This window comes from Volvox carteri (genome assembly GCF_000143455.1).
Source record: "Volvox carteri f. nagariensis unplaced genomic scaffold VOLCAscaffold_46, whole genome shotgun sequence".
NCBI classification, from domain to species: domain Eukaryota; kingdom Viridiplantae; phylum Chlorophyta; class Chlorophyceae; order Chlamydomonadales; family Volvocaceae; genus Volvox; species Volvox carteri.
Genome location: NW_003307589.1, coordinates 324,194 through 349,394, shown reverse-complemented (window position 1 = coordinate 349,394; position 25,201 = coordinate 324,194). Strand labels below are relative to the sequence as shown.

Sequence of the window (25,201 nt, the reverse complement as noted above, 5' to 3'; positions counted from 1 at the left end):
AAGAGGATAGACTCGCTTGTCTTCATCGTACATGGACGAGCATTCCGTCACCGTAAATGGCACAGAGATCGTCACGTTCACTGCCGCTGCGTTGGAGGTGGTGTCTGCAATGATCAGGTCGCCAAGCTCTGAGCAACTGGCACCGTTGCCAAAAGTAAAAAAAGCACTGCTGCCGGTGAGGTTCGATGGGGGGTAAATGTTGATAAAAACGCAAATCGCACAAGCCGGCAGTGGTGGTTGCTCTGGCGGTTGGGGAGCTTTGGGACCAGCCAGCTGTGGCGGGGGGGATGGCGGAGATTTTACGGAAGCGAAGGGATTCGGAGTCACCAGCGAGGGCGGTAAAGTCGGCGGTGCTGGTGGCGGGTTCAGGCGGCAGACGGGGCAGTACTTGGATTCCGACGTGTCCACAAATGCATACCTGTGGGGGGGAATGCGGTGTGGGGGGGGTGAACATTGCCCTTAGAAGTGTGTTTCGTTGGTGTCGAGATAATCCGAAGGTCGGAGAGTCCAGGCGCACGCAAGCTGGCACCATACCCATCCTGACCCCTGGCCTGACCGCCCAAGACCGCAGCTCTACAAGCTTGAAGTCGCTCAACAGCAGCCAAAAGAACCTTCTAAGTCTTTTAATTCTGATGTATTATATATCATACCCGCCTTCTGGATTTTGGATCCCTCCATGAAAACATCCATTCTGTCACGTCGCAAAACCTCGCACACTCCATTTTTGCAAATGGACGTTTCCGTACTACACACGCTTCCTGTTGCCGTACAACTACCTCCTTCCCATGTCCCCTGCCGTACCTGCAGCCCCGTGCCGGGTAGCCTCTGCACAGGTCCGCCCAAGTCGAGCACGCGGGGTAACCCAAAACGCAAATGGTGCTGCCTGGAAAGGTGGCGTTGCTGGCCTGCAGATTGTAAATCTTCAACTCGTAACCTGTAAAAGCATATAATGACCGCCGATATGACATATGAGGTCATCCAGGCCATTTAGGCGCAGAACGAGCTCAAAGTCAACCGTGTTGTTGTTAATTTGAAAGAAAGGAATGCAGTATGAGTAGTTCCGTGACGAAGGATTACACGGCACACACGCCTCCACAGACCTCCTCCCTCATTACAGTCATTTCCCGCGACCTCACGATAGATACCGACCAGACAAGAGTTCTGAATGGCATCTTCCATTCCGAGTTAGGTCTACCCCGATCTCCCTGCCAGATCTTCCTATCCCAATCTCCCTGCCAGATCTTCCTATCCCAATCTCCCTGCCAGATCTTCCTATCCCCAATCTCCCTGCCAGATCTCCTTGCAAGATCTCCCTGCCAGATCTTCCTATCCCCAATCTCCCTGCCAGATCTTCCTATCCCCAATCTCCCTGCCAGATCTCCTTGCCAGATCTTCCTATCCCCAATCTCCCTACCCAGGTCAGATGTCACGCAAGGGCCGCAGGTGGCGCTCTAAAAATGCAATGCTGCCGCCGTTCTCCTTGAAACAGTCTAGAGACTTTTCGACGTACCTGTGTCGTACACGTAAGTGTCCCATGAGTAGTGTATTTGACCGTTGACCGTTACACCGTAAATATTAGCCCGATCAGCACACTGTGCGTTCGTGTCCAGTGCTAACTTCTGCACGCTGTCTGTGAGCCCTCGGCAACACGCCAGATTGGGGTCACAGCCGATGTAGGCCACGCGAAAGCAAGTTAGGACAGGCTTCGACCGCTGGACGACGGGGTGAAAGCGCGCCCGTTTGTGCGTCGGCGGGGAGGACGAGAGGAGAGGAGAGGTCGACCCAAGAAGACCAAGATGCAAAGCGCACGGGCGCGCGACGCGTTAATACTTGCATTTGAAATGAATACAAATTGGTACAAATATATTACAAATGCAGTCGGGTAATATACCGAAGCGCATGACAGACGCAAGCAAGCTTCATGTACACAGCAGCTGCTGCGAACAGCACTGCGACTGCTGCAGCAAGCCTGATAAACGGTGTTTAAGGTCCCGAGTTTGCCGAATGTTATAATAATAGCTGTTCCGCCTGTCGGCCTGCTGTAATGGCTCGATGGTAAATTGATATATAAACAATTCTACATGAGGCGCAACGGTCCGCTGAGTGGAGGGCACCGTGGTGAGGTGGGAATCGCGGTGGCCCAAACAAGCTTGCATGCACGAACATGACAGTGATGATGATGATGATGATGATGATGATGATGATGATGTTGTTGTTGTTGTTGTTAATGATGATGATGGTGGTGATGATGATGATGATGATGATGATGGAGGTGGGGATGATGGTGGTGGCGATGGGGATGAAAATGGAGGTGGGGATGGTGGTAATGATGAGGATGATGATAATGATGATGACGATGGATATGAAATGTTCAAAAATCATTTTCGTGCAAGTAAACGCCATGGAGCGCACTGGCGGCCCTGGCGGCCCTTATTTTCCCGGTGTTCCGCTGTGCCGCATTGTTCGTTCGCGAAACGCGCAGACGTCACCTGTCTCACCTGCACAAGCTGCACAGGTAACAGGGTGTACGGATTGCAGGTGCAGTCGTACGCCTCGCATTTGCACCAAGGAAAACCCGGTTTGCTGCTGGTCAGCAGTCGACGTCCCGGGCGGCGGATGAAAGAAGGTGCTGCGAAATCCTCATTCTCGACGGCCAGTTTGGTCGCCGATACGAGGCCTTCAAAACAGTGCATCAGGAGTTAATAGTAGTTTTCTAAAGCAAAGGGTTCAGCTGGGGTTACAATTTGCATGTTGAGAAGACTCCTGCACGGTGCTGTAGCTCAAACAACGAGAGGTTTTAGTGATTCGATGAAGGGGCGGTTGCTTAAAGCGGGATTGTTATACAATGCCTGCTGCTTGTCTTATGAAAAGAAGGAAGATAAATGCCAATGACTCGGCAAAGCAATAATGTGCCAAACACGAGGAATGCGTGGCACAAGCAAAAGCCACGAGAATGCGAAAGCTTTCTTACCGCTGCCGGTTCCGGTCGTCGCCAAGGACAGCAAGACTTGCAGCAGCATAAAAGCCAGTCGGAAGGCCATCTCGTCCCCAATCCTAAATCTCCCCAAAATCCTAAATCTGGTACAATTTGAGGAAAGTTATGGGCAGTGACGAAACTGTAAAACTAAAGCGGGCAACGAGAGGCTGTCAGAGGCGGTTAGGCGGCTACAAGAGCTTCGCGCCCTTTCGCGCCACGTTCTAGATCTCAAAAGAATGCCATCCATCTTAGCAACCGTATTCAAAAGAGACTATTTGGGAGAAATTAAATTAACTGGAAAATGAAAATGAACCAACGGGAGTGCGCAAAGAGCATTCAACGCTTTTATTAATCGCGCGCGTAGCAGAGGCGCGCGCCAAGTCGTTTGCGGCATTCCCCTCCTTCCACAGAAACCTAATTGGCTTACCTTACAAAAGTTGATCAGTTGAATTCCCCCCAGAAGCCAGACCACTACTTTTTTCCCTGTTTTCTTCTTCGCTGAGCGACCTAGCGGAGAGAAAGCCCTTTTTGGCGCGAACCGTTACGGAGCTCCGCGATGGCTGCTCCTATCCTGTACAGACCGTCTGCATATCTGCAAGAGCCATTAAGATCTATGTATGTGATTTGATGTCGCTTACTGGCTTTACCGTCTCCGTGATGTCAACAAGTTGGTGTTACGACGATTCTTGCTAAATGCCTAATAGCTACATATATGCAAGATAAATAATTTCTTGCTAAAGCTCCCACGTCACACAATACCGCACAATTGCTTTCTCCTCCTATGAATTCTAGCTTCGCTTCGAACGGATGCGGGGAAGCAGTACGGGCAAGGTACAGGTAGTCTTCCCCCCGAGCGAGAGCCATACGCAGAGGGCTTATATATGATATACTACATAAAACCAACTGCCTTTGTTATTAGCCCGGAGCCCTTGACGAAACAAAGTAAGCTTCGGCTTTTGGATTTTAATTGTGTCGCTCATTACGTTTCTGCTTTGACGACCATTTGAAAAGGTAACAGACGTCCTCAGACGTGTACGGTATGCCACATAACTCCTTGTGCACCCTGGGAAGTGCATTACCACGTGGTAATGGCGGTTACAACGATAGCTTTGCCAGAGCGGGACTCAATTTGATCGTTAGTTCGCGTACTCAGAACCAACAAGTATATTGTATATCATACAATATTATATATAAAGCTTTGTTCAATAACTTTGCCAACCACGTACATATGCGGACCGCATGGTTTCAGATCGCGGCTGCAGCGAAGCAAGGTTTATCGCTAACATTCCCGTCCTTCTAACCGAAGGCCGAAGACCGACGGTATTTACTTATCGCTCATTTACCATATTATCACCTTGCATAAACTTTTCCCCCATCTTATCGTTGTTGGACGTAAAGTGCATTTGGCATGCGCGCGTGCGTACGTAGGTAATTTGCATCCTTCGGAATAGAAGACACAGACACGATCTCGAGATATAGAGGTACATAGATACATATACATCAGTATATATAGAGAGAGATTGGATATAGATGTATTACAGAAACACCATATCATCACCAGATCAGCCACGCACTGCATTACTGCTCCAACTCAGCAATGGGATGGCGTACGGCAGCAATGACGTAATCACCCCATTCACCATTCGGCAGATATCGCCATTCAACCTTCCCCCATGCGGGCCCCCCCGCTCCTCACCCTCAAACGCACTTACATACATACACACATAGACCTCCCTTGTCAGCATTTCAATGGCCTGCATCCCCTGCGCCCCCTTACGGTCTGCATCCCCCCGTACTGCACATTCCCTTGCTCGGCTTGTCCGCCAAGGCTTTCCTTTCGCGTCGCTCTCCCTTTCCCCCCAGACGCTAGCGCCTCTTGCTGCCGGAACTGCCCAGAAATCTGGGTGCGATACACACCCTGGGTCTGCACCCTGCGCCATGTGGGGATGTGTGGACTGCAGCCGCACAACCTAGCGGTGGCCTCTCCCCCCCCGGCCCCTCCCCCTCAAGGATATTCTTCTCAAACCCTGGCTGCCTTCCAGCCACCCCCTGGACTTCAGATGCAGCACTCTAGGGTGCATGTGGGTTATGGGGGCAGCGGGCCGATCAATGCTGATTAAGCCTCAGTATTTCTTCTACGTTCACATACTTAGGCACAGTAGTAGCCTCATCATCCATTTCATTCCATTTCTTAGGTAGTCCGAGTTAATCCTTCTCTTTCTCTCTCTCCGCAGCTGCAATATCTGTCCTGCATGGCCTTTACGTAAGTACAGTAGCGCACACCGAGAGGAGCTGCGAGGTGCGGAGCAAGAGAAGGAGTGTGTCGTCATCCAGCCTCTAGCCTCGCTACGGGAGAATGGAGCTACGATAAATGCGGGTAGAGGTTATTAGACAGACAGACAGACAGGCAGTTAGATAGATAGATGCATGCATGCATGCATGACGGGCAACCAGCCCGATGGCTACAACCCATTTTTGCAAAGGGCCACGCAAGAGCTTTTTACACTACAAGAGATTCTTAGGCTTCCGTGCTTGCCGGCTTGCTTGCTGTCGCACCCGCCCGCTACACGCCGCCCTAGGCCGACCCCCACCCCCACCCCCACCCTCACCACTGATAAGCCGGTAAACCAGCGGCAGCCGGCAGCCAGGGTCATTAAAGGCCACTTCACGCCCCCCACTTCAGCTCCTCTCTCCCCCTCACCTCCCACTTCCCGGGGCCCCCAGGACTCCCAGCGCTCCCCTCCCCTCCACCCCCCTTGTCGGCCGTCATACCCAGGCCGCACTCGTAACCAGCTGATATGCTGCTGCGGCTGCTGCTAGTGCTGCTGCTGGAGGATGAGAAGGATCGACCAAACCATCTTCTACCTTCCTTTCTCACACACGGAGGCTCTCGAACAGCTGCCCCCTGCATCTCACATTGCTCTCCGAAGTTACCACACTTCTTCTCTTACATAAGACTCGGCCCCCCTCCTTTTCCCCCCCTCGAACAACCTTTGACCCGGGCCCCCCTCCGTCTCTCCCCTCCCCCTTACCAAGGCCGTTCAAAACCATCCCATGTCTCACCCCTCCCCCTCCCCTCCCCTTCACACGCACTCTAATCCAACACCAAAAACACCATTCACGCTCCCCTTAACAGCCCCCACCGTCATCAACCCGCAGCCCGGGACCTCACACCCGGGCGGGGGACCAACAGCAGAAGCACCAACCCACAAGCGCCCGGCGACTGCTGTACAGCTCTGTCGAGGCTTTGTACGGATTTCCCCGCAACTGCCAACAAAGCCCCAACGTATGGAAGCCCGCTGATGCAGCCGTCAAGCGCTACGGCCGCACGTCGTCACGGTCACCTTGTGCTGTGTGTTTTCCAAGCGCTCCACGCGCCGCCGCATTCGCCCCTCTTGACACCACACACACCCCTGGCGCCCCCCGGCACGGGGTCTTAGGGTTTACCTCGTCCTCCCCTCCTACCCCCCCCCCTTCCAACAATTTTTTTAAAAGCCCCTTCTTACCCCACCCACCCCACCCCTAACACCACCTTCAACCATACGCCGCCTCCATCCCCAGCCCCCGCAATGCGCGCAGGAAATCCTCCGGGACCGGCTGCTCGAAGCTCAAGCGCGCTCCGGTCACGGGATGCGTAAAACCCAATGTACGGGCGTGCAGGGCGGGGCGGCCCAGCTGCTCCACGACCTGCCGTACTTGGGTCTTTGGCGTACAGGTTGACATACAGAACGACAAAGGGTCGGGTGAACGAGGGAGTGTTCGAGTAGAGCACAGCTCACACGAAAAAAAGGAGTGTGGAGGGGGGAAAGGGGAAAAAAGGGGGAACAGACGAGCGATGCTGAGGGGGAAGAGGGGGAAAAAGACAGCGTCCCCGACTAAACAGTTGGAGCCCATGCAAACCCCCGCCCCGCCAAACTCCAGTGCTCAATGACAGTACCGGCACCCCTTCACACCAAAGCACCGCACACACGCACCTAAAACCCCGCCGTACAAACACAACATATCGTGTTTATCGTGTACAAGGCCCCTATTGCGCGACACAGCGGAACCGAAACCCTATCGCTCTAACGCACACACCCAAGCATTCGCATTTCCACCCACCACTTCTAACGATGACAACGAGTCTAAGCTGCTGCCGCGCGACACGGCAGCAAGCGCCGCAGGTGCCGTACCGCCGTACGTGTCGTCGCCTAAGAGCGGGTGGCCAATGTATTTTGCATGGACCCTGCAGAACGCGGTCCCCAGGATCACAACACAGCGTCCACCACATGGTGGTGGAGGGAGCATTCCATTCCATTGGGCGGGGGGGGGGTAGTAAGAAGACGAACCACTGACGGTTGAAGCAGATATACCAGCAATAGACGGGTAGTCCAGGATAGAAATCTTCAGGGGCGGCTGACAAGTGCGGCATCAGGAAATACTTGAAGGGCCTTGGGAGGTAACAGCCGAGGCCACGCGAGGCTGGCAATAACGTAATCACGAAATAGATAGCGGTAGAAAATGCCGTAAAAAAAATAGAAGAAAATCCTCATGCTGGACCAATACCACCCTCGGTGTCCTTAGGTGTCACTGAGCTGTTGTCTGCTCTGTTCCCTCATCGGCCCCCGTCCCCCTCCCCTTCCCCTTCCCGTTCTCATCCCCATTCACCTGATTTGATGTGTACGACCCGTATCTAACTTCCAACGGACCAATGCCGCACCGCCGCCAGCCAGCGGCGCCATGACGGTGTAGTTGCTACCTGCCGTACGCCCACGTCCACTGCCGTACGGTGCGGCTGCGGTGGTGCGGCAGCGGCGGCAGCACGGAGCAAAACACAGAGATATGACACGCGGGCAGCGAGTGGAGTGAATCGCACGGTGGCACTGTGGCACATGCCGCGGACAGTCTAGTGGTGATTGGGGGAGAGGGGGGGAGGAGAGAAAACCCGCGGATGCCCCACAGCAGCTGGCTGAAATCCCCCTTCCCCCCAGGGCCCAGTGGCATACAAACATACATACATACATGCATGCATACATGCACATACATACATACATGCACATACATATATGCATACATATATGCATACATATATGCATACATACATACATACATACATGCATGGGGAGGAACTGTCTCACCCGCCATGCGCTTTCGATCTCTGGGATCCCGACATATGTTAGTTTCCACGCGGCCGTTGGGTTGTACCGGACAACCGACCGTGATGGAGTCGTACAGACGGTCGACCTGCAATTCCATTGCACGTCTGGTTGTACGTTCGATTACTTGTATTAATTGGGGGGGTGTTCACATGAGCAAATGCCGTACGAAGCATACGCTGCAAACATATGTCCCAAGAGAACAAGAAATCACACATGACATTTAGTATTATCATTAATATTGTCATCATCGTCATCATCATCATCAGCAGCAGCAGCAGCATTATTTTTTCATTATTTATCATAATTATAATATAATATAATATAATATAATATAATATAATATAATATAATATAATATAATATAATATAATATAATATAATATAATATTATATTATTATTATTACTCCAATATCGGGTGACGCCAAAACCAACATTATCGATACCACGATACAAACGCCGCAACAGTATGAACCACTCACCGTCCGCGCCTTGAACTGCGCCTGCAAGAAAGTAAACGGAAAGGAAAACCGCACAGACAGACGTACAGATACGTGGTCGAGTATCGCCGTACTATGCCGCGATGGTAGTTCATCAGCGAGTCAGTTAATTAGTTGGGTGGTTGATTGATGGTGCGCAGCGTATTTCAATCCCCCTTCCCTTCCTTTTCCGCCCGACACACACACATACACACACAGCTCTATCGGGTATTGGCGAATTATGATCTCCACTGTTCATCCAGCCCTGCCGCCCAGCACCTCAGCTTGGACTGGAAGGCCTTTCCCTCCTCCCTCCCCCCTCGTCCCTCCTTTCCCCTCCTTCACCCCCATCACCCCCTCCCCTTACCTCCCTAAACGTGTGTGTTGTTCAGGGCTCCCGCTTGCCCATTACCGCCTTCCACCCCCTCCACACATACATACACATACACACATACACATCTCCCCCGTGCCCCCCTTGCTTTCCCCCACCCGCACACACGTACCTGCAGCCGGGTTAGTGCCACCTCCGTCTTTGCCACCACCAACAACCCGCTCGTCCCCTTGTCCAAGCGGTGTACGATTCCCGGTCGCAAACAGCTACTGCTGCTAAGACTACTTGTGCTGCAGCTACTGCTACTGCTAGTACCAATGCTAGTTATAGGTCCGCTACTGCTCCTACTGCTGCTACTCATTTGAGCGTCGCCACTGCCGGCAACTGTCAGGTTGCTGCTGCTGCTGCTAATGCCGCGGCTACTGCTCCCCTTGCCAGCGCTACTGCTTGCTTTGAAGCTGGCGCTGTTCGTCACAGCTAATGTACGTCGCCAATCATCGCCATCGGGACCATGCACATCGTCCAGGTCGCCGTCACCGCCGTCAAAGTCGTCGTCATCGTCGCCGTCGTCGTCGGCGTTGTCGTACAAGTAATTTTCCCGGCCGCCGCTGACGCCGCCGCCGCCGCTGTCTGGCGCTGAAGCCGACCCCGTACCCAAATCTGGATCCAGATCTAAACTTGAATCCAGGTCCAAAGCTGGCAATGCGCAGTGATGCAGCAGTGCGTTGACCAATGTGCCGTGGTGGTGTCCGGGGGCCACGTGTACGACCATACCTGAAGGCTTTGGGGGTGGGGTGGGGTGGGGTGATGTGGGCGGTGGGGTTTGGAGGCGGAGGGAAGAAGGCGAAGAGGAGGGGGAGGCGCCCCCACAAGGGGCAAGACAGAGTGCAGAGTGGCGATTGGGGGCCGGGGGGGGTGGACACTGAGGCCCAGGATGGGGGGCGTTGCGGGTGCGGGTGCGGGTGTAGATGTAGTGATGGATGGCGAGGGATGCAGGGCGGGGGCAAGGAGAAGTTACAAACACACACACACACACATACACACACACAGACCAGCATCCCAACTCGACCTCAGCGCCTTAAGAGCGGAAACGACGCATGTGTGCGCGCGCACATTGTCACATTGTCGCATCATTCCGTACTGTGCCGTACACCTCCACGGCAATAAAGACCGTGTCGTACCTTATTTACGACAATGACGTGGTCATCTTCGTACTTGATATCCAGCGGAATAGCCTCTGGCAGGGCCTGTGTCCTCGCCGTCCGCACGTGTGTGTGTATGTATGTATGTGTGTGAGAGTGTGTTTGTTATGTTTGTGTGTGTGCGGATAACAGGCAAGGAAGAGCAACAGATACGGGAGGGCAAGAGGTGGTTTGGTTCTTAGGGTTTTGGCGTCGGCTTGTCGATTGGTACGTGGTTCGCTTGTGTGAATGAAGGGTCGGCGAGTGTGGTTGGTGAGTTCAACCTGGTGGTGGTTTAACCTTTCGGATCGAAATGTTCGTGTCATGACGTCAGGTCTTCCATCATGTCACAAAATCCCCTCTGTGTGTGTATGTGTGTGTATGTGTGTGTGTGTATGTGTGTGTGTATGTGTGTGTATGTGTCCCCCGGTGGCCCCGGTGTCGGGTAGTGCGGGATGTGCGGAAGACAGATTTAGCCACGGAGCGGCAAACGTCCTTAAATATAAGCGTCATCGGCAACGTCATTCCCCTCACAACACGGCCCCCAGTTCTCTCACCCTTGTCATCAGACCCCACCAACACATCTCGTCGCGCAAAAAACAAAAACCCCTCATCCTCAACCCACCCTTGCCTCGAACAACCTACCCCTCACCTGCATGGGTGGTGGGGGCTGCAGGCGGCACACAACACAATCTCCGGCTTTAAGTTGTTGAGAGGCCTTGGCCGCAGGCTGGCCGTTGACCAGCACCAGGCCCGCCGCGATGCTGGCTTGGATTTTGGCACGGGAGACGTCCTGGGTTCGAGCCGCGGCAGCTGCACTAGCAGAAGCGGCAGCCAGGTCTGCGGCGATTTGGGTTGCTAGAAACGTGTCCAGTCGGAGTTTAATGGAAACTGCCTGAAAGATAATGGGAAGTTGGCGTTGAGGAGGAGGATGGTTGTGTGTAAGACAATAAAGCAGTCCCAAATGGGGACGAGGGAGGGATGGTTGAGGAAGAGTATAGTGTGCTGTTTCAGTGTATAATGCATAATGGTGTAGATTGAACACCTGCCGTTGTCACGGCCGGCAGCAGCGGTGCTCACCTGCTTGGCCATAACTCGGAAGGTAAAGCTCGAAAGTGTGCCGCTGTCCGCTGTCGATGCAAGCATAGCCTGAACGCCAGGGCGGAGTTTGGGAATGCGAAATGGGATTAATTTTTGGGTGGTTAAAGAATTCTGAATCTTGCAAGATGCCCACCTGTGACCGGAACTTAGGGCTCGGCCATGTTGGATGGCAAGGGCGGCGACCGTTAGGACACGACCATGCACCACGAGGTTGTGGCCTCCATGGCCTAGCTGTATGGTGTGACATCTTATGTGGATAGTTGCTTCACGCTTGCGCCAGGCACTTGTAACAAGCTTGCGTGCAAGCAAAAAGGACCAAAACAGCCTTCTGCTGTCCTACCAATATCATAAGCTTGTAAACGTTTCATATGGAAACATTTTATGATGCAATTCCGGACACGTGTCGTTTATGCTTCGCGCAAAGCTGCTCACAATAGTTTTGCTGGGAAGGGCCCGGAAATGTGTGCACCTAGCAAAAGTAACAATGAGGACAGAGTTACGATTATGTAGCTTAGTAAACCTCCCTTCCACAGTTTCAGTAGTTCAGTTCATTATTGACCAACTGCCGGAAAACGGTGAACGACCAACGGCAGCTCCCCAGAAGGCTTTACATGTTTCAAATCCCCGAACCAATTCCCCATATATATCCGAGGCTTCAATTTTTCAGGTGGCTTATCAAACAACTGCACCCTTTTTACCCTCTTTTCTCGCCCCATCGCTGCACCTCGCTATCTGTCCGCAGTTACTCCCAGCAAATTTGATCGGGGTTCTCAGCTCACGCTGTGTTATCACGCCTCATTTCCCGCGCTCCAACTCTTGTCGCCCGCAGCTGGGGGATATTATCTTGGCAAGTAAGCTGCGCAGGACTGCGCACATCTCCCCCGGAGGGTGGCCCTTCTCTGTCAACGGCGTTGCCTTACGCCAACCCAGTTTCAAACTGCACCAGCAGTCCAAGCAGTCAAGTCCAGCCTGGGCAAGTAAGCTGCGGGACTGGCCAGGGTAGAAGCTGCTTGTGTGAGGTGCGTGTGCTTGGTTTGAACTTTCGTGTGCATGCGTAAATCAGGATCCAAAAATTCGAACTGAAGAGGGAATTACAATCCAAACGTCCTCCTACCGTGCACAGTACCCTATGCGGCTGTCCAAAATACGAAGTCAACCTTTGTTTTAAACATAACGTGTTCACCAACATAGGTAGCCCTGGCAAACCAAATTTGAAATTCAAATTGGGTCAACATTAACGACAAGTAAAAGCCAGAATCATATTCATAGTCAAAGGCACTCGGCGGTTCGAACTCACTCACGTCAAAGCAATCGCAAAACAGGGCGGTAAAACGCCCAAGTTGTATCTGCTGTCCTTACGACTGCCCCGTGCACGTATGTATGTATATACCCATGCTAGTATGCATGTTCGCGTGTGCCACATGTTCTCCTCCATCCTGCATAACAAAACATTGTCCCCATACGGCGTACACAACAACACCAATCCTCCTGCGCAGCACGGCGCTCAGCAGTTTAATTGTATTGCCGAATTTGGCCAATCCTTTCTGAAGCTCCTACAGGAAGGCGCGGCGTGGAGGTCAAACCCCCTTCGCTTAGCAGTTAAGCAGCCACGGCTGCTACTGCTGCTGCTCCTCAAAAAAAGGATTAAAGGGAAATGCACATATGTCTGGCCTCCAAAACCATGGTTATTGAGCCGCGTAACGGGGACGATGGGGAGAGAAGGGGCAGAGAGAGAGAGAGAGAGAAAAGAGAGAGAGAAAGAGAGACAGCCGACCTAACCGCAGTGGCAGAAGAAAAGAAGAAGACGCGCGCGGCTCATTCGCCGCCGTCGCTGCCGCCCTCCGTCGCATGCAACCACCAACGTTTCCCGTACAAAGCAGTGTCGTGCAAGGCTGTAGTATACGCTCAACTTCATCAATCTTTAAACCCTTCAGGCGTCCGGGATCTTCCCCCCCCACCAGCACTGGCCCCCACCTTCTACACGAACTTACCCCGCACTACTGCTACTGCTATTGCTACTGCTACTGCTACTGCGTCACTCTCCCTCGCCGACCGCACATCCTCCTCCGTCATATCAAATGAATAGTACGACAGTACGACAGCACATTCACGGCCCTTAACGCAGTTCCAACGCTTGCTTCCGTTTTGGCACAAGTTCAGCTCCCACCTCACAAACAACGTGCGCATACAGACACACACACACACATACAGACAGACACACACACATACAGACAGACAGACACACATACGTACAGACAGACACACAAACGTTACTCTCGCGAAGTCCTTCAGTATTAGAAGGGGGAAGCACAAGGCGGCGCGGAGGCGGCTAGTAAGGCCCGTTAAGATATGTATCGTGTGTGTATGTGTGCGTGCGTGTGTGTGTGTGTGTTCGTGCACCCGGGAGTAATAGAACCCGCGCGGCTGCCGCACATACACATACATACATACATGCATGTGCACACACATACCCTTACCCAGGAATGCCGTCCCAGCCGCCAGTAACGGCCCCCCACAACTAAACACGTGTTACACAAAACTTCCCGAAATCCGCAACCCCCTCGTCTATCTGTATGTCTATCTAAACACAAGACCGTCACAGCGCTCAGCGAAACAATTCCAGGGACAGCGGCGGCGGCGGCGGCGGTGGATGGAAAGATGTGCCCCGATGTGAACGGGGACCTCATTGCATATGCACATACTCGTCGCCAGCCATACGCGGAGCTTGCAGGTGCTGGAGAGGCGTTTTTTTAAGAGGCCACGTGTGCGGTGGTGGAGAGGGGCGGCGGGCAGGTTGGGAATATTGAGACAGCGCCCCGGAGAGAGCGGTGGACGAGGAGGAGGAGGCGTGTGTGTGTGTGTGTATTCCCCCGTGATCATCGTGGCCTCGCCGCCGCCAGCTGACGCAGCGGATACGTCCCTCCTCGTGCCATTTGTACGGAAACGCAAGCCGATCGTACGGCACCGTACCCTGTCAAACCGCTCCACGTTCTACCCTTTCTCTTATCCACCACTCCAGCGTCGTCGCTCGAGGCGGCAGCAGCAAGAAGCACAGCTGCTGCCGTTTCCTGTGCCGTAACTCGTACGATCGGTCCTTTACTTCATCTTGGTGATCTACGTGCCCCTGCAACGAGTCGCCGCGGCCTCCGCCGCCACCTGCTGATGCTGATGCTGCTCAAGGACTCGGCTGCCCGCCGACGGCGCCGCCACCTGTGGACTTAGCTCCTTCGGCCGCAGCCGCCGCAGCTGCTGCATGATGCAGTGCCCGTCACGCCGCCTCCACCTGCGCCGTACAGCTGCCGTACAAAAACTGCCCCCACGACGCCGGCGCTACCGTGACCGCCGTACTGGTGGAGGCGATGGCGTGTCGGTCCATGTTGCTGATGTTGGCGGCAAAACCAGTTTGTGGCCGGGTCTGCTCTGTCGGGTACGGCAGTGCTTCTGCTTCCGTCGCCGCCGCCACCGCCGCTGTAGCCGCCGCGGGTCGTACGGCCGCTGACGCCGCCACAGCGGCGGCGGCGTCGCCCAGCGGTGCGGCTGTGTCTGCCGGGGGTGGTGCCGCACGCGGTGCCTTGGGTGGTCTCCCCCGACTACGGCGGATCGTTAACACCGTTGTCGCTGCCGTTGCCATTGCTGCTGTTGCTTCCGTTGCCGCCGTTCCAACCGAAATGCCCCTCCGGACAGCACCCGCCGACTCACATACCGCATGCCCCTCCTCTCCGCCGCCGCCGCCCTGGCCGCCGCCGCCGTCGCCCTCGACTGCCGCCGTACCAGAGCAGGTTCCCCTTTCCTGCACGCCGCTCGATGTGTCGGCCGCTGCCGCTGCCGCTGCCGCGACGGGTCGCTGACCTGCTCCATGAGGTGGTGGCGCTAGGACATCGCCCAGCACCGGCACCGCTGTAGCTGCTGCCGTGACATCCGGTGCCGCGGCGGCGGCTGCGTCGGTGGCCCCCGACGGCTGCGGGGCCGGCGGCAGCGCCAGAGGGTGTTTTCGCGGCCGGCCCCGGGGACGCTTCGTCGGTGCAGGTTCTTCCGCCGCCGTCGCCGAGTTGCTGGGAGCCGAGGACACGGCGCCGGCGGCGCCGCCGCCAGCTCCGCAGACGACGGTGCCAACGGTTGTCGGACGTTTCGGAGGCCGTCCACGCCGCCGTGGCGGCGCCGCCACTGCCGGAACCACGCTCGCCACAGGCAATAACCCGACCCCACTGCCGGCGCCGTGACCTCCAGGCTGACCGCCGTCGACACCAGTCCCCAATGCCTGGGGCGGCCGCTCAGCTGCCGCCACCGTCGCCGCCGCTGCGGCAGCAGCAACAGCAGCAGCAGCGGCGGCAGCGGCGACAGCAGCAGCGGCGGCGACCGTGGCCGCTTTCGGCGGGCGGCCACGTCGCCGCGGCATTGCCGCCGCCGCCGGCGCGGCGGCTGCGTCGCCGCCAGCTACACCCTCAATGCACTGTCGCTTAGCGTCAAGCTCCCCCGCCGCCGCCGCCACCGCCACCGGCGGCGTGTCGACAGGCAAGGGCCGCTTCCGCGGCCGGCCCCGGGGTCGCTTGGGTAGTGCTGGTGCCGCCGCCGCCGCCGGGTCAGTCACCACCATCGCGGCCGCCACCGCCGCTGCTGCGGCAGCCGACGGTACGGCTTTCGCCATCATCCGCCCGCCTCCTGCGCGACCCCCGCCGCCTCCCCCCCAAGCCGCCGCAGCGGTCGATTCCTTACCTCCCCCCTCATCCTCCTCTCCTTCGCCGCTGCCGCTGCTGCTGTCGTTGAAGATGGACGGAGGGAGCAGCTGAGGCGGCACCAAGTGCCTGTGCCGCGAAGGCCGGTTGGAGTTGGTTGGGTATGATGTAAGAGGTAGTTGGTGTCGGTTAGCATCGGCGGTTGCTAAATTCAGGACGACCAACCCAACGAAAAGGACGGCGACCCGACAAAGCCCAATAACAGAAGATTTGAAGTCGCCCAACAAAAACCCACGCGGCAGGCCCCCCCTCAATCCAGAAGAGCTTACCGCGGGCGATGCATGCACATCCTTCCCTCCCTCCTCCCTCCCTCTCTCCCTCCCTCCCTCCCTCTCTGCCCCCCTTCCCCGCTCACCGGAACAGGCGCATGTCAATGAAGACGCTGTCTGGATTGCACTTGCACACCGCCGACTTAGCGCCCACCGGGACCCACCATCGAGTCCCGAAATTAACCGACTCGGCGCAGTTGTAGCCGCAGTTGTAGCCGGCGTGGTAGGCACCTGCGGCAGGTAGGTAGGCAGGTAGGTGAGAGGGTAGGTGAGAGGGTAAAGATAGACGCAAAAGGTATAAAAAAAACGGAAATTTGTGTTAGTAGTAGATGAAGAAGGATGAAGAAAAAGATATAACAGAGATTCAATTGAAAGGCAATTGAAAGGCAAAGTCGACAAGAATTTATGGACGCTGCAAAGAGCTGATGACAAAACAAGTAATTTGAAAACAATTTGGACCCAAAACAGGCAATTCCATGGTCTCATCAAACCACCTGACGGCACGGCTCAGATTGTTGTACAGGAGGATTTATCGTGATTTACCGGATCGGATTCCCCGATGTCGGATCATTTAGAACATACCGTACGAACGTACGTACCGGGAAAATTAATGATGAACTCGCGAGGGTGTTGTACGGTTTTGATGTACGGAATGGCGTGTGTATCTAGAAGCTGCGGGCTAATGATGAGCTCCTGCCCCGGGAGCCGGGGGGAGGGGGGGGTTGGGAAGACAACAGAGGGGTGGGGCGGGCGGGGCGGGCGGATGGGAAAATTGTATGACAGGGGTACGACAGGAAAAAGTGAAGCGCTCGTTCGGTGGCGGCACTGTGGCCTGGGAGCGGCAAAACAGACCAGCAGACAGACAGACAGGCAGATGCACATATACACACGTTACGAATGCTGTACATTAATATGTGGATGAAAAGAAATAGGAAAACAACCGCATCATCATTTCGCATCGGGTGGAGCAAGCAAATGGATAGGGAAAAAACACGTAAGGAAAAACGTGACGCCGTACCGCAGTACAACTGCCGTACCTTGTGTCGGAAAAACTCTTGACAGGCCTTGAACATGTCCGGCAGCATGCCCTTCACAAGGCCCTCGAAGCGCTTGCGGCTGCACGGCGGAATGCAGTACCATTGCTTGGGCGCTCCGAAATGCAGGTAGTTGACGGAGTAAAGGTCCACATCCTCCGTATGCCTGCGGGGGAGTTGGGAGTTGGCAGTTGGGAGTTAAAGATTGACAAAATTAGGCCGGGAAGAAGGGGAAGAAGCGGGAGAAGGGGAAGAAGCGGGAGAAGGGGAAGAAGCGGGAGAAAAGTGTTTTGTAGCAGGACTTGGGGAATTCGGGGGGAATTGTCAATGCACCTTCACCCCCCCCACACGCCTCACCAGGCAAACGTGCTCCTCCAAGTTCCAAAGTACAAGTACGGCTCGCTGACTCCGGGAACGGACTGACCCGCCGCGTCCAATACCCGGGTAAGGACCGTGTCAAGTCGGCGCAGGTTCCATCCCTGGGGGTTGGTTAGGTAGTTGGTTGGTTGGTTGGCAACAACGGTGGGAAGGGGGGGTTAGTTGGCGGTTACAACGTCATGACCTGATGGGAAACAAACTCCTAGAGGTTTTCAAAAAGCTCCGGTCCGCCATCCCATCTCTTCTTCCAGGAGGAGGAGGCGGCAACAGCAGCCAGTGCAAGGGGTCTTGTTTATCTCTTGACTGTGTGTAAAGCGAAGAGCCAAGACGACGGACATCTAAGATTGTCCTTGAATTACGAGAGCTGACTCTTTTTGAGGCGGAAGAAGTGGGTTTCTTAAGGTTTAGTTTCAGAACGGGTTTATGAGGGTTAGGGATTCCGTGTACGACTTCAACGTTGAGAAATAACAGGCACTGTGTGTGCTGTGTGTCTGTGTGTGTGTGTGTATGTGTCTGTGTGTGTGTCTGTGTGTGTGCGTATGTGTCTGTGTGCATACGTGTGTGTATGTGTCTCCAAGCCCGCACCGCAGCACCCAGCTGCAATCAGCCCCCCCACCACACAAACAAACAACAAATCCCATCATTCAAAACTCGCCTCGCAATCGGGATCGAACAGGGAACCAAGTACGTCGGCGCCGTACAATGGCGGCCTCAGAGTGACGTTCTTCCAGTACTTGCGTTCAAGATCCCCCGGACCGGAGGCCGGGGGGGGGAGGTTCTCCGGAGCAAGAGCCTGCGGCGGCAATACGGATTATTATTATTATTATATATATATACCATTACAGTTGGCGTTACGGTCCTTTTACGTCGAGGTTGCGGTTGGAGGTTCGGTTAATCGGAGATCTGTACCTCAACCACGTCCCTTCTTAGGGCCTCATCGCACCTGCGGTCTGAAATCCCTGCTCAAGCTCATGGGCTTCTCCTCGATGTACAACCCCCTGTACAGCCCCCGACTGCCTGTGGCATGTTGCCTAATCGGGCGCTCGATGTTGAAGTCCAGGTCATCGGGGTAGCCCTGGTTGCCTCAGCGGTTGGTTCAGTTGGCAGTTGGACGGCGGTGGTTGGGCAGTCGTCAAGAGTAGCGGTTACGGATCAAGACGAGCACCACGCGCATCATATGCATGCATACACACAGAGAGAAAGAGATGCGTGTGCTTTTCAGGGTGCCACGAAATTGAGGACAACCGACGGAGGAACGGAAGATGGAAGTTGCGAGATCGGGGACACGGAGGACACACATGTGAGGCGGTGGTTACTGCTCAGAAGAGACGCGCAGTAGAGAGAAGAGAGAGAGGGGGAGAGAGGGACGGGAGAAGGGAGCGAGAGAAGAGGTTTCTTGGATCAGTTGGAGCCGGAGAGGAAGAGGAAGAGGAAGAGGACTGACGGGGAGTCCTGGCGGGGCCCCGGGGGAAAAGGGCGGTTGGGATCGGGGGTGGGTGGGTTGAGGGGGTTTGACCGTTCGTTGCGCGACGGTGAACTTCGTCTTTCAGCTCCTGTATGTGATTTTCATCTAGTATTCGCAAATTTGTAGATTTACACGGATGTTTTCGTGTTTTTGTAACATCGCCGATGCGTGCCTGTGTGCGTGTGTGTGTGTATTAATGTGCGCGTCTGTGTGGTTGGGGGTGAGTCGTCGGCGTACATGCAGAGCGCGTGCGGATGCGGAAAGTTGATGAGAGAGTCCGGGCGAAAAGGAGGATGGGAGATGAAGGCAGGAGAGCTTAATGAATACTGACAAGACGGAGAGATTTATGAGCGAATAAGTCGATGTGGAGAGATGCACTTTTACGGGGCTGGCATCTATGCTGTTAGGACAGCCGTCAGAGGTCGGACTCCATAAGCGGCGATGCAGAGATTTGAAAGTAAGTGAGCTGATCGTTTTGTAAGGGACAAGTCAAAAATGCGGATTACGCGCGAAACGCAAAAAGGAATCAGCTTCGCTCCTGTCGCGACAGCATGCTGATCCGCTATCTCAGGTATTTTAATTTGATGTGGAGGAAATCATGCCGCGCTGTATCGTTCAAATCAGCAACGAGAAATGTGTGTTAGGATCATTTGCGTGTGCGTTAGCCAAGAGAATGCAACCTTATCGGACTACCGTTACTTTGCCTAACCGTGGACAGAGCAATTCACTGTCACACCCATCAGGGCCCATGCATCCCCCCAGAACCTATTGGGAAAACATTTCAAGCCTAGATTTCTGCAAGCGTTAAAGTCAACCAGCAAGCTGCCCACCGCATGGCTCACCGCGTAAACGCTCCTGACTAAGCGTGCACCACATTTCACTAGAGCAAGTACACAAACATAGATCTTATATTCCCTCTTTATCCTTTCAGCAAGGCGTTTCACTCGACAGCGCACCTGCCGTCGCGGCGACCAGCCCTCCGGCGCCACAATCTTGGCTATTCCTGCTTGTGCTATTGAATATTCATGTTTTTCTATAAAGGCCTCAAATGGCTTCTGGATGTCCTCAAGCGTAGGGTAGAGCACTGGGCATTCCCTCATTGGCAGAGTGGCCCTAGCGTATGCGTGTGCGGCCACAAAAAAATCTTAGACGACCGCAAATCCTCAGATGTAAATGGCCCCTCACGCTCCTTTCAGTCTCGCCTAGCGGAAAACACCGGCCGCCTTTGTTGCCATAATAGTCTCCGTAGCTTAGATCCTAGTCCTTAGCGATTCGCTAGATAGACCTACCATGATTGGTCACCCGTAAGCCCTCCACCTTAGTCAGTTGTCCAGTAACAATATATGCCGTACCCCTCGATTGACAACATCGTTCCGCCTGACAAATCGCCAACGTCGGATTGCAAAGCATAGCACACAAACAACTCGTGCTGAAATCATTTCGCGTAACAGAAGCTAATAATAACCCAACACCCAGGACTAAAGCTGTCCCGAGCGGCGCATCCGAAAAGCACATGTTTCCGCTGCTGAGCTGAGCGTTTCCGATCCATCACGAAAATCCTTATAATCTACCGCTTTTCCGGCATCGGTCTCGCGGCAAGCGATGCTCTGTCCGCCCAGGCCCAGGCCCTTCAGCCTTCAGCAGCTGCTGATCTGCGTTTCGGCAATAGCTTTCGCGTTCAGTTCTGGGAGCGTCATCTGCGAGGCAAACCCAAGCGACTCCGTGAGGAGAGTGCTGCAGCGTTTGGACGCGCAATCGGACAGGTCGGCTGCTTGAAAAAGAGCGGGTTCCCCATTCCGGATGTTGCCGGGGGGGGTTCCCCAGGGCATAGAGGGCGGGGCCGAGTGCGCCCTCGCAGTCGCACATCATTTTCATGCGCATAATAGAAGGCACCACTGCCACCACTATATCCAAAACTGCGTTCTGTACGACGTTGTATGTTGAAACGGCGGCAATGAACGGCTAAATTCCGCTCCCGCCAAAAGTATCGTCCTGCTTGACGGTCATGTACGGCAGGTACGACAAGGACCTGGCGGAGTTCGTACAGTTTCCGTCTGTTTCGGCTCTTCCCGAGCACGCTGGGGACGTTCTAGCGGCGGCCGAGTGGCTGTCAGAGAGGCTGAAGACGGCCGGGCTGCAGGTCTGGTTGGTTGGTTAGTTAGTTGGTTAGTTAGTTGGCGTGGGTGTATGGGTTAGCGAGGCGCCGCCGTGCGCGAATGAGACCGAATGAGATGGTACATTCCCTCAGATAGCATCGCAGATAAATCATTCTAGTACTTTTCATCTTTTAAAAAATCTTTTCATCTTTTAAAAAAAATGAGAGATCCATAGTCCATCGTTGCTTCGCTGCCTGCGATTGTCTCCATACGCCTCCTGGCTCTTCTTATTTCCACATGTCAGTTGTCAGTTGTCAGTTATGTCACACACCAACACGTGGTGACGTTTGCGACGCGTCACACAGAATGTGGAGCTCCTGGCTACCGAAGGGCTGCAACCAGTAGTGTACGGCGAATGGCTGAACGCCACGGACTCGCATGCACCGACCGTACTGGTGTACGGCCACTACGATGTACAGCCGGTGGATCCGCTCGATGCCTGGGACACGCCTCCATTTGAGGTACGGCGTGTCGTACTTTATGCCATTAAGTTCTGCCGTACGTCACAGGAGGGGAAGGGCATGTGTCTGATGCAAGTGTACGGCGCCAGGGGGGTCGTTTGTGAAGGGAGGGATTTGGCGGGTGGGGCCCACAGAAAGTTTCCGGCAGGAAAAAGATGTGTGTGTGTATTTATGTGTTTCAGCGGCAGGTCAAGAGACCTCACGTCGCATGTCGAGAGGGGGATGGCCGGGGGTAAGGTTTTTTGTACGGCTGCCCCCGCTAAGTCCCCTTCCCAGCTCGCCTCACTGACCTTCTTCCCCCCGCCCCCCTCTTCCCGCCGCCCCCCTCTTTCCCCCGCTCCTCCACCCTCCTGCCCCCCTCTTCCCCCCTTCTGCAGGTAGTGAAGCGAGACGGCTACTTCTACGGTCGCGGGGTGGATGACGACAAGGGCGGTCTACTGCAGGCAGTACAGGTACGACATAAGCCAGCGACACGCATACACTCACGTCTGTACACGCGTCCGCATGTGCATAGACACACCCTCCCACACACATACACACACATACACACACATACACATACATACACACACATACACATACATACACACACATACACACACATACACACACATACACACACATACACACACATACACACATACACATACATACACACACATACACACACATACACACACATACACACACATACACACACATACACACACATACACATACATACGCACACATACACATACATACGCACACATACACACATACACACACATACACACACATACATACACACACGCGCGCGTGCGTGCGCGCGTGCGGGGCCCCTCCCCGCCGTACACACAGCCTGTTAAGTAACCTCCCGCACTCATAAAGCTACGGTATACAGCTGGCCTGAAACCCTGCGTGTACTGCAACGGCGCGCAAAAACCGATGCAGGCGGTTGAGGCGTGGCTCCAGGAGACAGGTGCCGTACCGGTCAACGTCAAATTCCTTCTGGAGGTGGGGGAAGTTGGGTTGGGACGGCCCCCGGGTTATGTAGGTATGTACGTATGTAGGTATGTAGGTAGGTAGGTAGGTTTAGGGGCCCGTGTCGTTCCTGTCAAACCCCCAATGGTTTTTTATAACCACCACCCCAACCACCCCAACCAACTTATCTTTCAGGGTCAAGAGGAGATCATGTCCCCCCACCTGAACTCCTTCCTGCACCGCCACGCCGCCCGGCTGGCGGCCCGGCTGGCGCTGTCGGCGGACGGAGGCCAGCCGGCTCCTGATCAGGGGGGCATATCACTGGGGCTCCGGTAAGCGAAAATACTTGCGTGCATGTGCGTGTGTGTATGTATGTGTGTGTACATGTATGTATGTATGTTTGTACGTATTTGTGCGTTATATGTATCTGCTGCCATACCTTTTACTTTGGTTTCGGTACGGCACCATGATCTATTCGATGACCTGCCAACTGGCAAAGCACTGGCCCGAATTGATTGTCTAGAGGCCTTGCTGAAGGCGGGGGTGAGGGTGAGGATGAGGGTGAGGGTGAGGGTGGGAATGTTTCCACGCCCACCCCAACTGTCATATGGGCTTTCCATGTATTGTGTCTAACGTAATCCACATCTGCTTGTCTGTCTGTGTGTCTGTCTGTGTGTCTGTGTGTCTGTGTGTCTGTCTGTCTGTCTGTCTGTCTGTCTGTGTGTCTGTCTGTGTGTCTGTCTGTCTGTCTGTCTGTCTGTCTGTCTGTCTGTGTGTCTGTCTGTCTGTCTGTCTGTCTGTCTGTGTGTCTGTTTGTGTGTCTGTCTGTGTGTCTGTCTGTGTGTCTGTCTGTGTGTCTGTCTGTCTGTGTGTCTGTCTGTATGTATGTATGTATGTATGTCCCTCTTCAGCGGTGTGGTGAGCTTGCAGGTGGATGTGGTGACGGCGGATACAGACCTGCACAGCGGCATGAAGGGCGGGTCCTCACCCAACCCCAACCAAGTGCTAGCGGAGCTGCTGGCAGGGCTACACGACCCGACTACACGGGCGGTGGCGGTGGAGGGATTCTACGAGGCACGGCCGGGCGGGGGGGGGAAAAGAACATATCGTACTGTACGACATGTACACTCTGTCTGCATCTCTGTATATGTACGCGCTTAAGGATTTTTTCTCCACGGACAGAACAACATGCCGTACTGCCGTACGTAGGATGTGGAGCCCATCACGGACTTGGACCGCATGGACATGGAGATGTACGGCTTTGACCCTGAAAAGGTGAGTATCAGGGCCTTGTGTGTGGGGAGGGGTAAGACGAACATTTGTTTGCGGGAGATGTGGAGGGTTGGGGGGTAAGGGATGAGTAGTTGGTTGTGATGGTGGTTGTGGCTGTGAATGTGATTGCGGTGGCGGCGGCAGCCGGGAAGTGATGCGTGGTGGTTGGAATGGTGGTGATGCCCTTTGACAGAGCTTGAGGCTCAGGAGTGCCTCTCGGCTGGTTTTGAAGTTCAGTACATCTCCGGGTCTTAACAATTTCAACGAATTTTAACGAATTTTAACGAATTTTAACTTTTAACGAACTTTTATCTCCTCGCGCATGTTCTTCTGCGCGGTAACCAGGAAAACGCCAAATGACTTGCAGTTCCTTGTTGCGCAATCAATCACAAAGAAATAGTTTAAAATTATCTAACGTCCCGATACCCTTAAAAATGTGATAGATACGGTTGTCCGTGTTGTCCGCACCCCTCCGCTTTGGTAATCCTATTTCTTCCCCCGTTTGTGTGGTGGCATGATGATGAGGGTCAAACACGTGCGCTTCTCCATCCTCTCCAGAGTCGCCCCGCAACTTCCTAACACACTCCCCACCTGCCAGCCAGCGGTTCGTCTTTCCCCCCCAAGCCCCCCACACACATAACCCCCAAGCCCAAGCCCAAGCCCAAGCCCAACTCCCGCCCGCCCCTACCCCTCAGGAAGCCCGGGAACTGGGGTTACTCGCCCACGTTGGGGAGGAAGGATACAGCATCCTTGAGCAAAGGTACGGTGTACGGAGTACGGTGTACGGAGCAGGGACGGTTGGTGGGGTTTGGTTGCGCTACCTCTCCCCTCCTTCCCAGCAGCTTCACTCGTTTGTGGTTCGTCTTTCCCCCCTTTCCCACCTCGCCCCCTTCCCCCCTTCCCACCTCCTCCCCTTCCCACCCCACCTTCCCACCTCCCCCCACTGGACTTTCCCCAGGTGGCACAGACCGACCCTGGAGGTGGTTGGCATGACCGGCGGCTTCACGGGTGCGGGTATCAAGACCGTCATTCCCCGGACGGCCATGGCCAAGATCAGCTGCCGTCTGGTGCCTAATCAGGCACCGGGGCGGGTGCTGGAAAAGGTGGGGCAAATGTGCGGGTTTTAGGGCGCGAGGGGCTCCCGGGATATGGATTTCGGATTTGGGTGTGTTGGCCTACAAAGGGTGTCTACCTTTACCTTTAGGGGGTGGGGTCATATGCTGGTGGTGGTGGTGGTGGTGGTGGTGGTGGTGGTGGTGGGTGAG

General features: G+C 54.7%; 4 protein-coding genes across 4 annotated transcripts in view; 1 reads left to right on the top strand and 3 right to left on the bottom strand.

Moving 5' to 3' along the window:
* The window catches only part of VOLCADRAFT_95701 (uncharacterized protein), a gene marked incomplete at both ends in the record, with an annotated part of 7,231 nt that extends 4,190 nt beyond the window's left edge, over positions 1-3,041 (bottom strand). Inside the window, 6 exons of the mRNA XM_002954788.1 lie at positions 52-273; positions 328-418; positions 802-934; positions 1,511-1,712; positions 2,499-2,677; positions 2,972-3,041. Coding sequence (XP_002954834.1) covers positions 52-273; positions 328-418; positions 802-934; positions 1,511-1,712; positions 2,499-2,677; positions 2,972-3,041 — 897 coding nt within the window. The remainder of the gene's footprint in view (positions 1-51; positions 274-327; positions 419-801; positions 935-1,510; positions 1,713-2,498; positions 2,678-2,971) is intronic.
* A 3,470-nt stretch (positions 3,042-6,511) lies between these two features.
* On the bottom strand, positions 6,512-10,912 carry pus3 (RNA pseudouridine synthase mitochondrial precursor; the record flags this gene model as incomplete). Its single annotated transcript, XM_002954787.1, has 9 exons — positions 6,512-6,664; positions 7,082-7,202; positions 7,625-7,751; positions 8,095-8,200; positions 8,596-8,616; positions 9,096-9,243; positions 9,571-9,704; positions 10,105-10,170; positions 10,757-10,912. Coding segments are annotated over 9 exons (1,032 nt in total), but the record flags the coding sequence as incomplete, so codon positions are not given.
* Positions 10,913-16,289: 5,377 nt separating this feature from the next.
* VOLCADRAFT_65316 (Jumonji domain-containing protein) lies at positions 16,290-20,184 on the bottom strand (the record flags this gene model as incomplete). The annotated part of the gene is made up of 8 exons (XM_002954786.1): positions 16,290-16,438; positions 16,807-16,900; positions 17,245-17,407; positions 17,599-17,720; positions 17,820-17,821; positions 18,271-18,412; positions 18,563-18,694; positions 20,041-20,184. 8 exons carry the CDS (start codon positions 20,182-20,184, stop codon positions 16,290-16,292), a joined length of 948 nt encoding a protein of 315 aa, XP_002954832.1.
* Positions 20,185-20,374: 190 nt separating this feature from the next.
* Positions 20,375-25,201, top strand: part of VOLCADRAFT_106556 (uncharacterized protein) — a gene marked incomplete at its 5' end in the record, with an annotated part of 8,239 nt that continues 3,412 nt past the window's right edge. The window contains 11 exons of the mRNA XM_002954839.1: positions 20,375-20,388; positions 20,704-20,847; positions 21,101-21,224; positions 21,546-21,701; positions 22,079-22,153; positions 22,635-22,697; positions 22,860-22,996; positions 23,576-23,720; positions 23,874-23,939; positions 24,632-24,696; positions 24,895-25,039. Of these exons, the coding sequence (XP_002954885.1) occupies positions 20,375-20,388; positions 20,704-20,847; positions 21,101-21,224; positions 21,546-21,701; positions 22,079-22,153; positions 22,635-22,697; positions 22,860-22,996; positions 23,576-23,720; positions 23,874-23,939; positions 24,632-24,696; positions 24,895-25,039 (1,134 nt within the window). The remainder of the gene's footprint in view (positions 20,389-20,703; positions 20,848-21,100; positions 21,225-21,545; positions 21,702-22,078; positions 22,154-22,634; positions 22,698-22,859; positions 22,997-23,575; positions 23,721-23,873; positions 23,940-24,631; positions 24,697-24,894; positions 25,040-25,201) is intronic.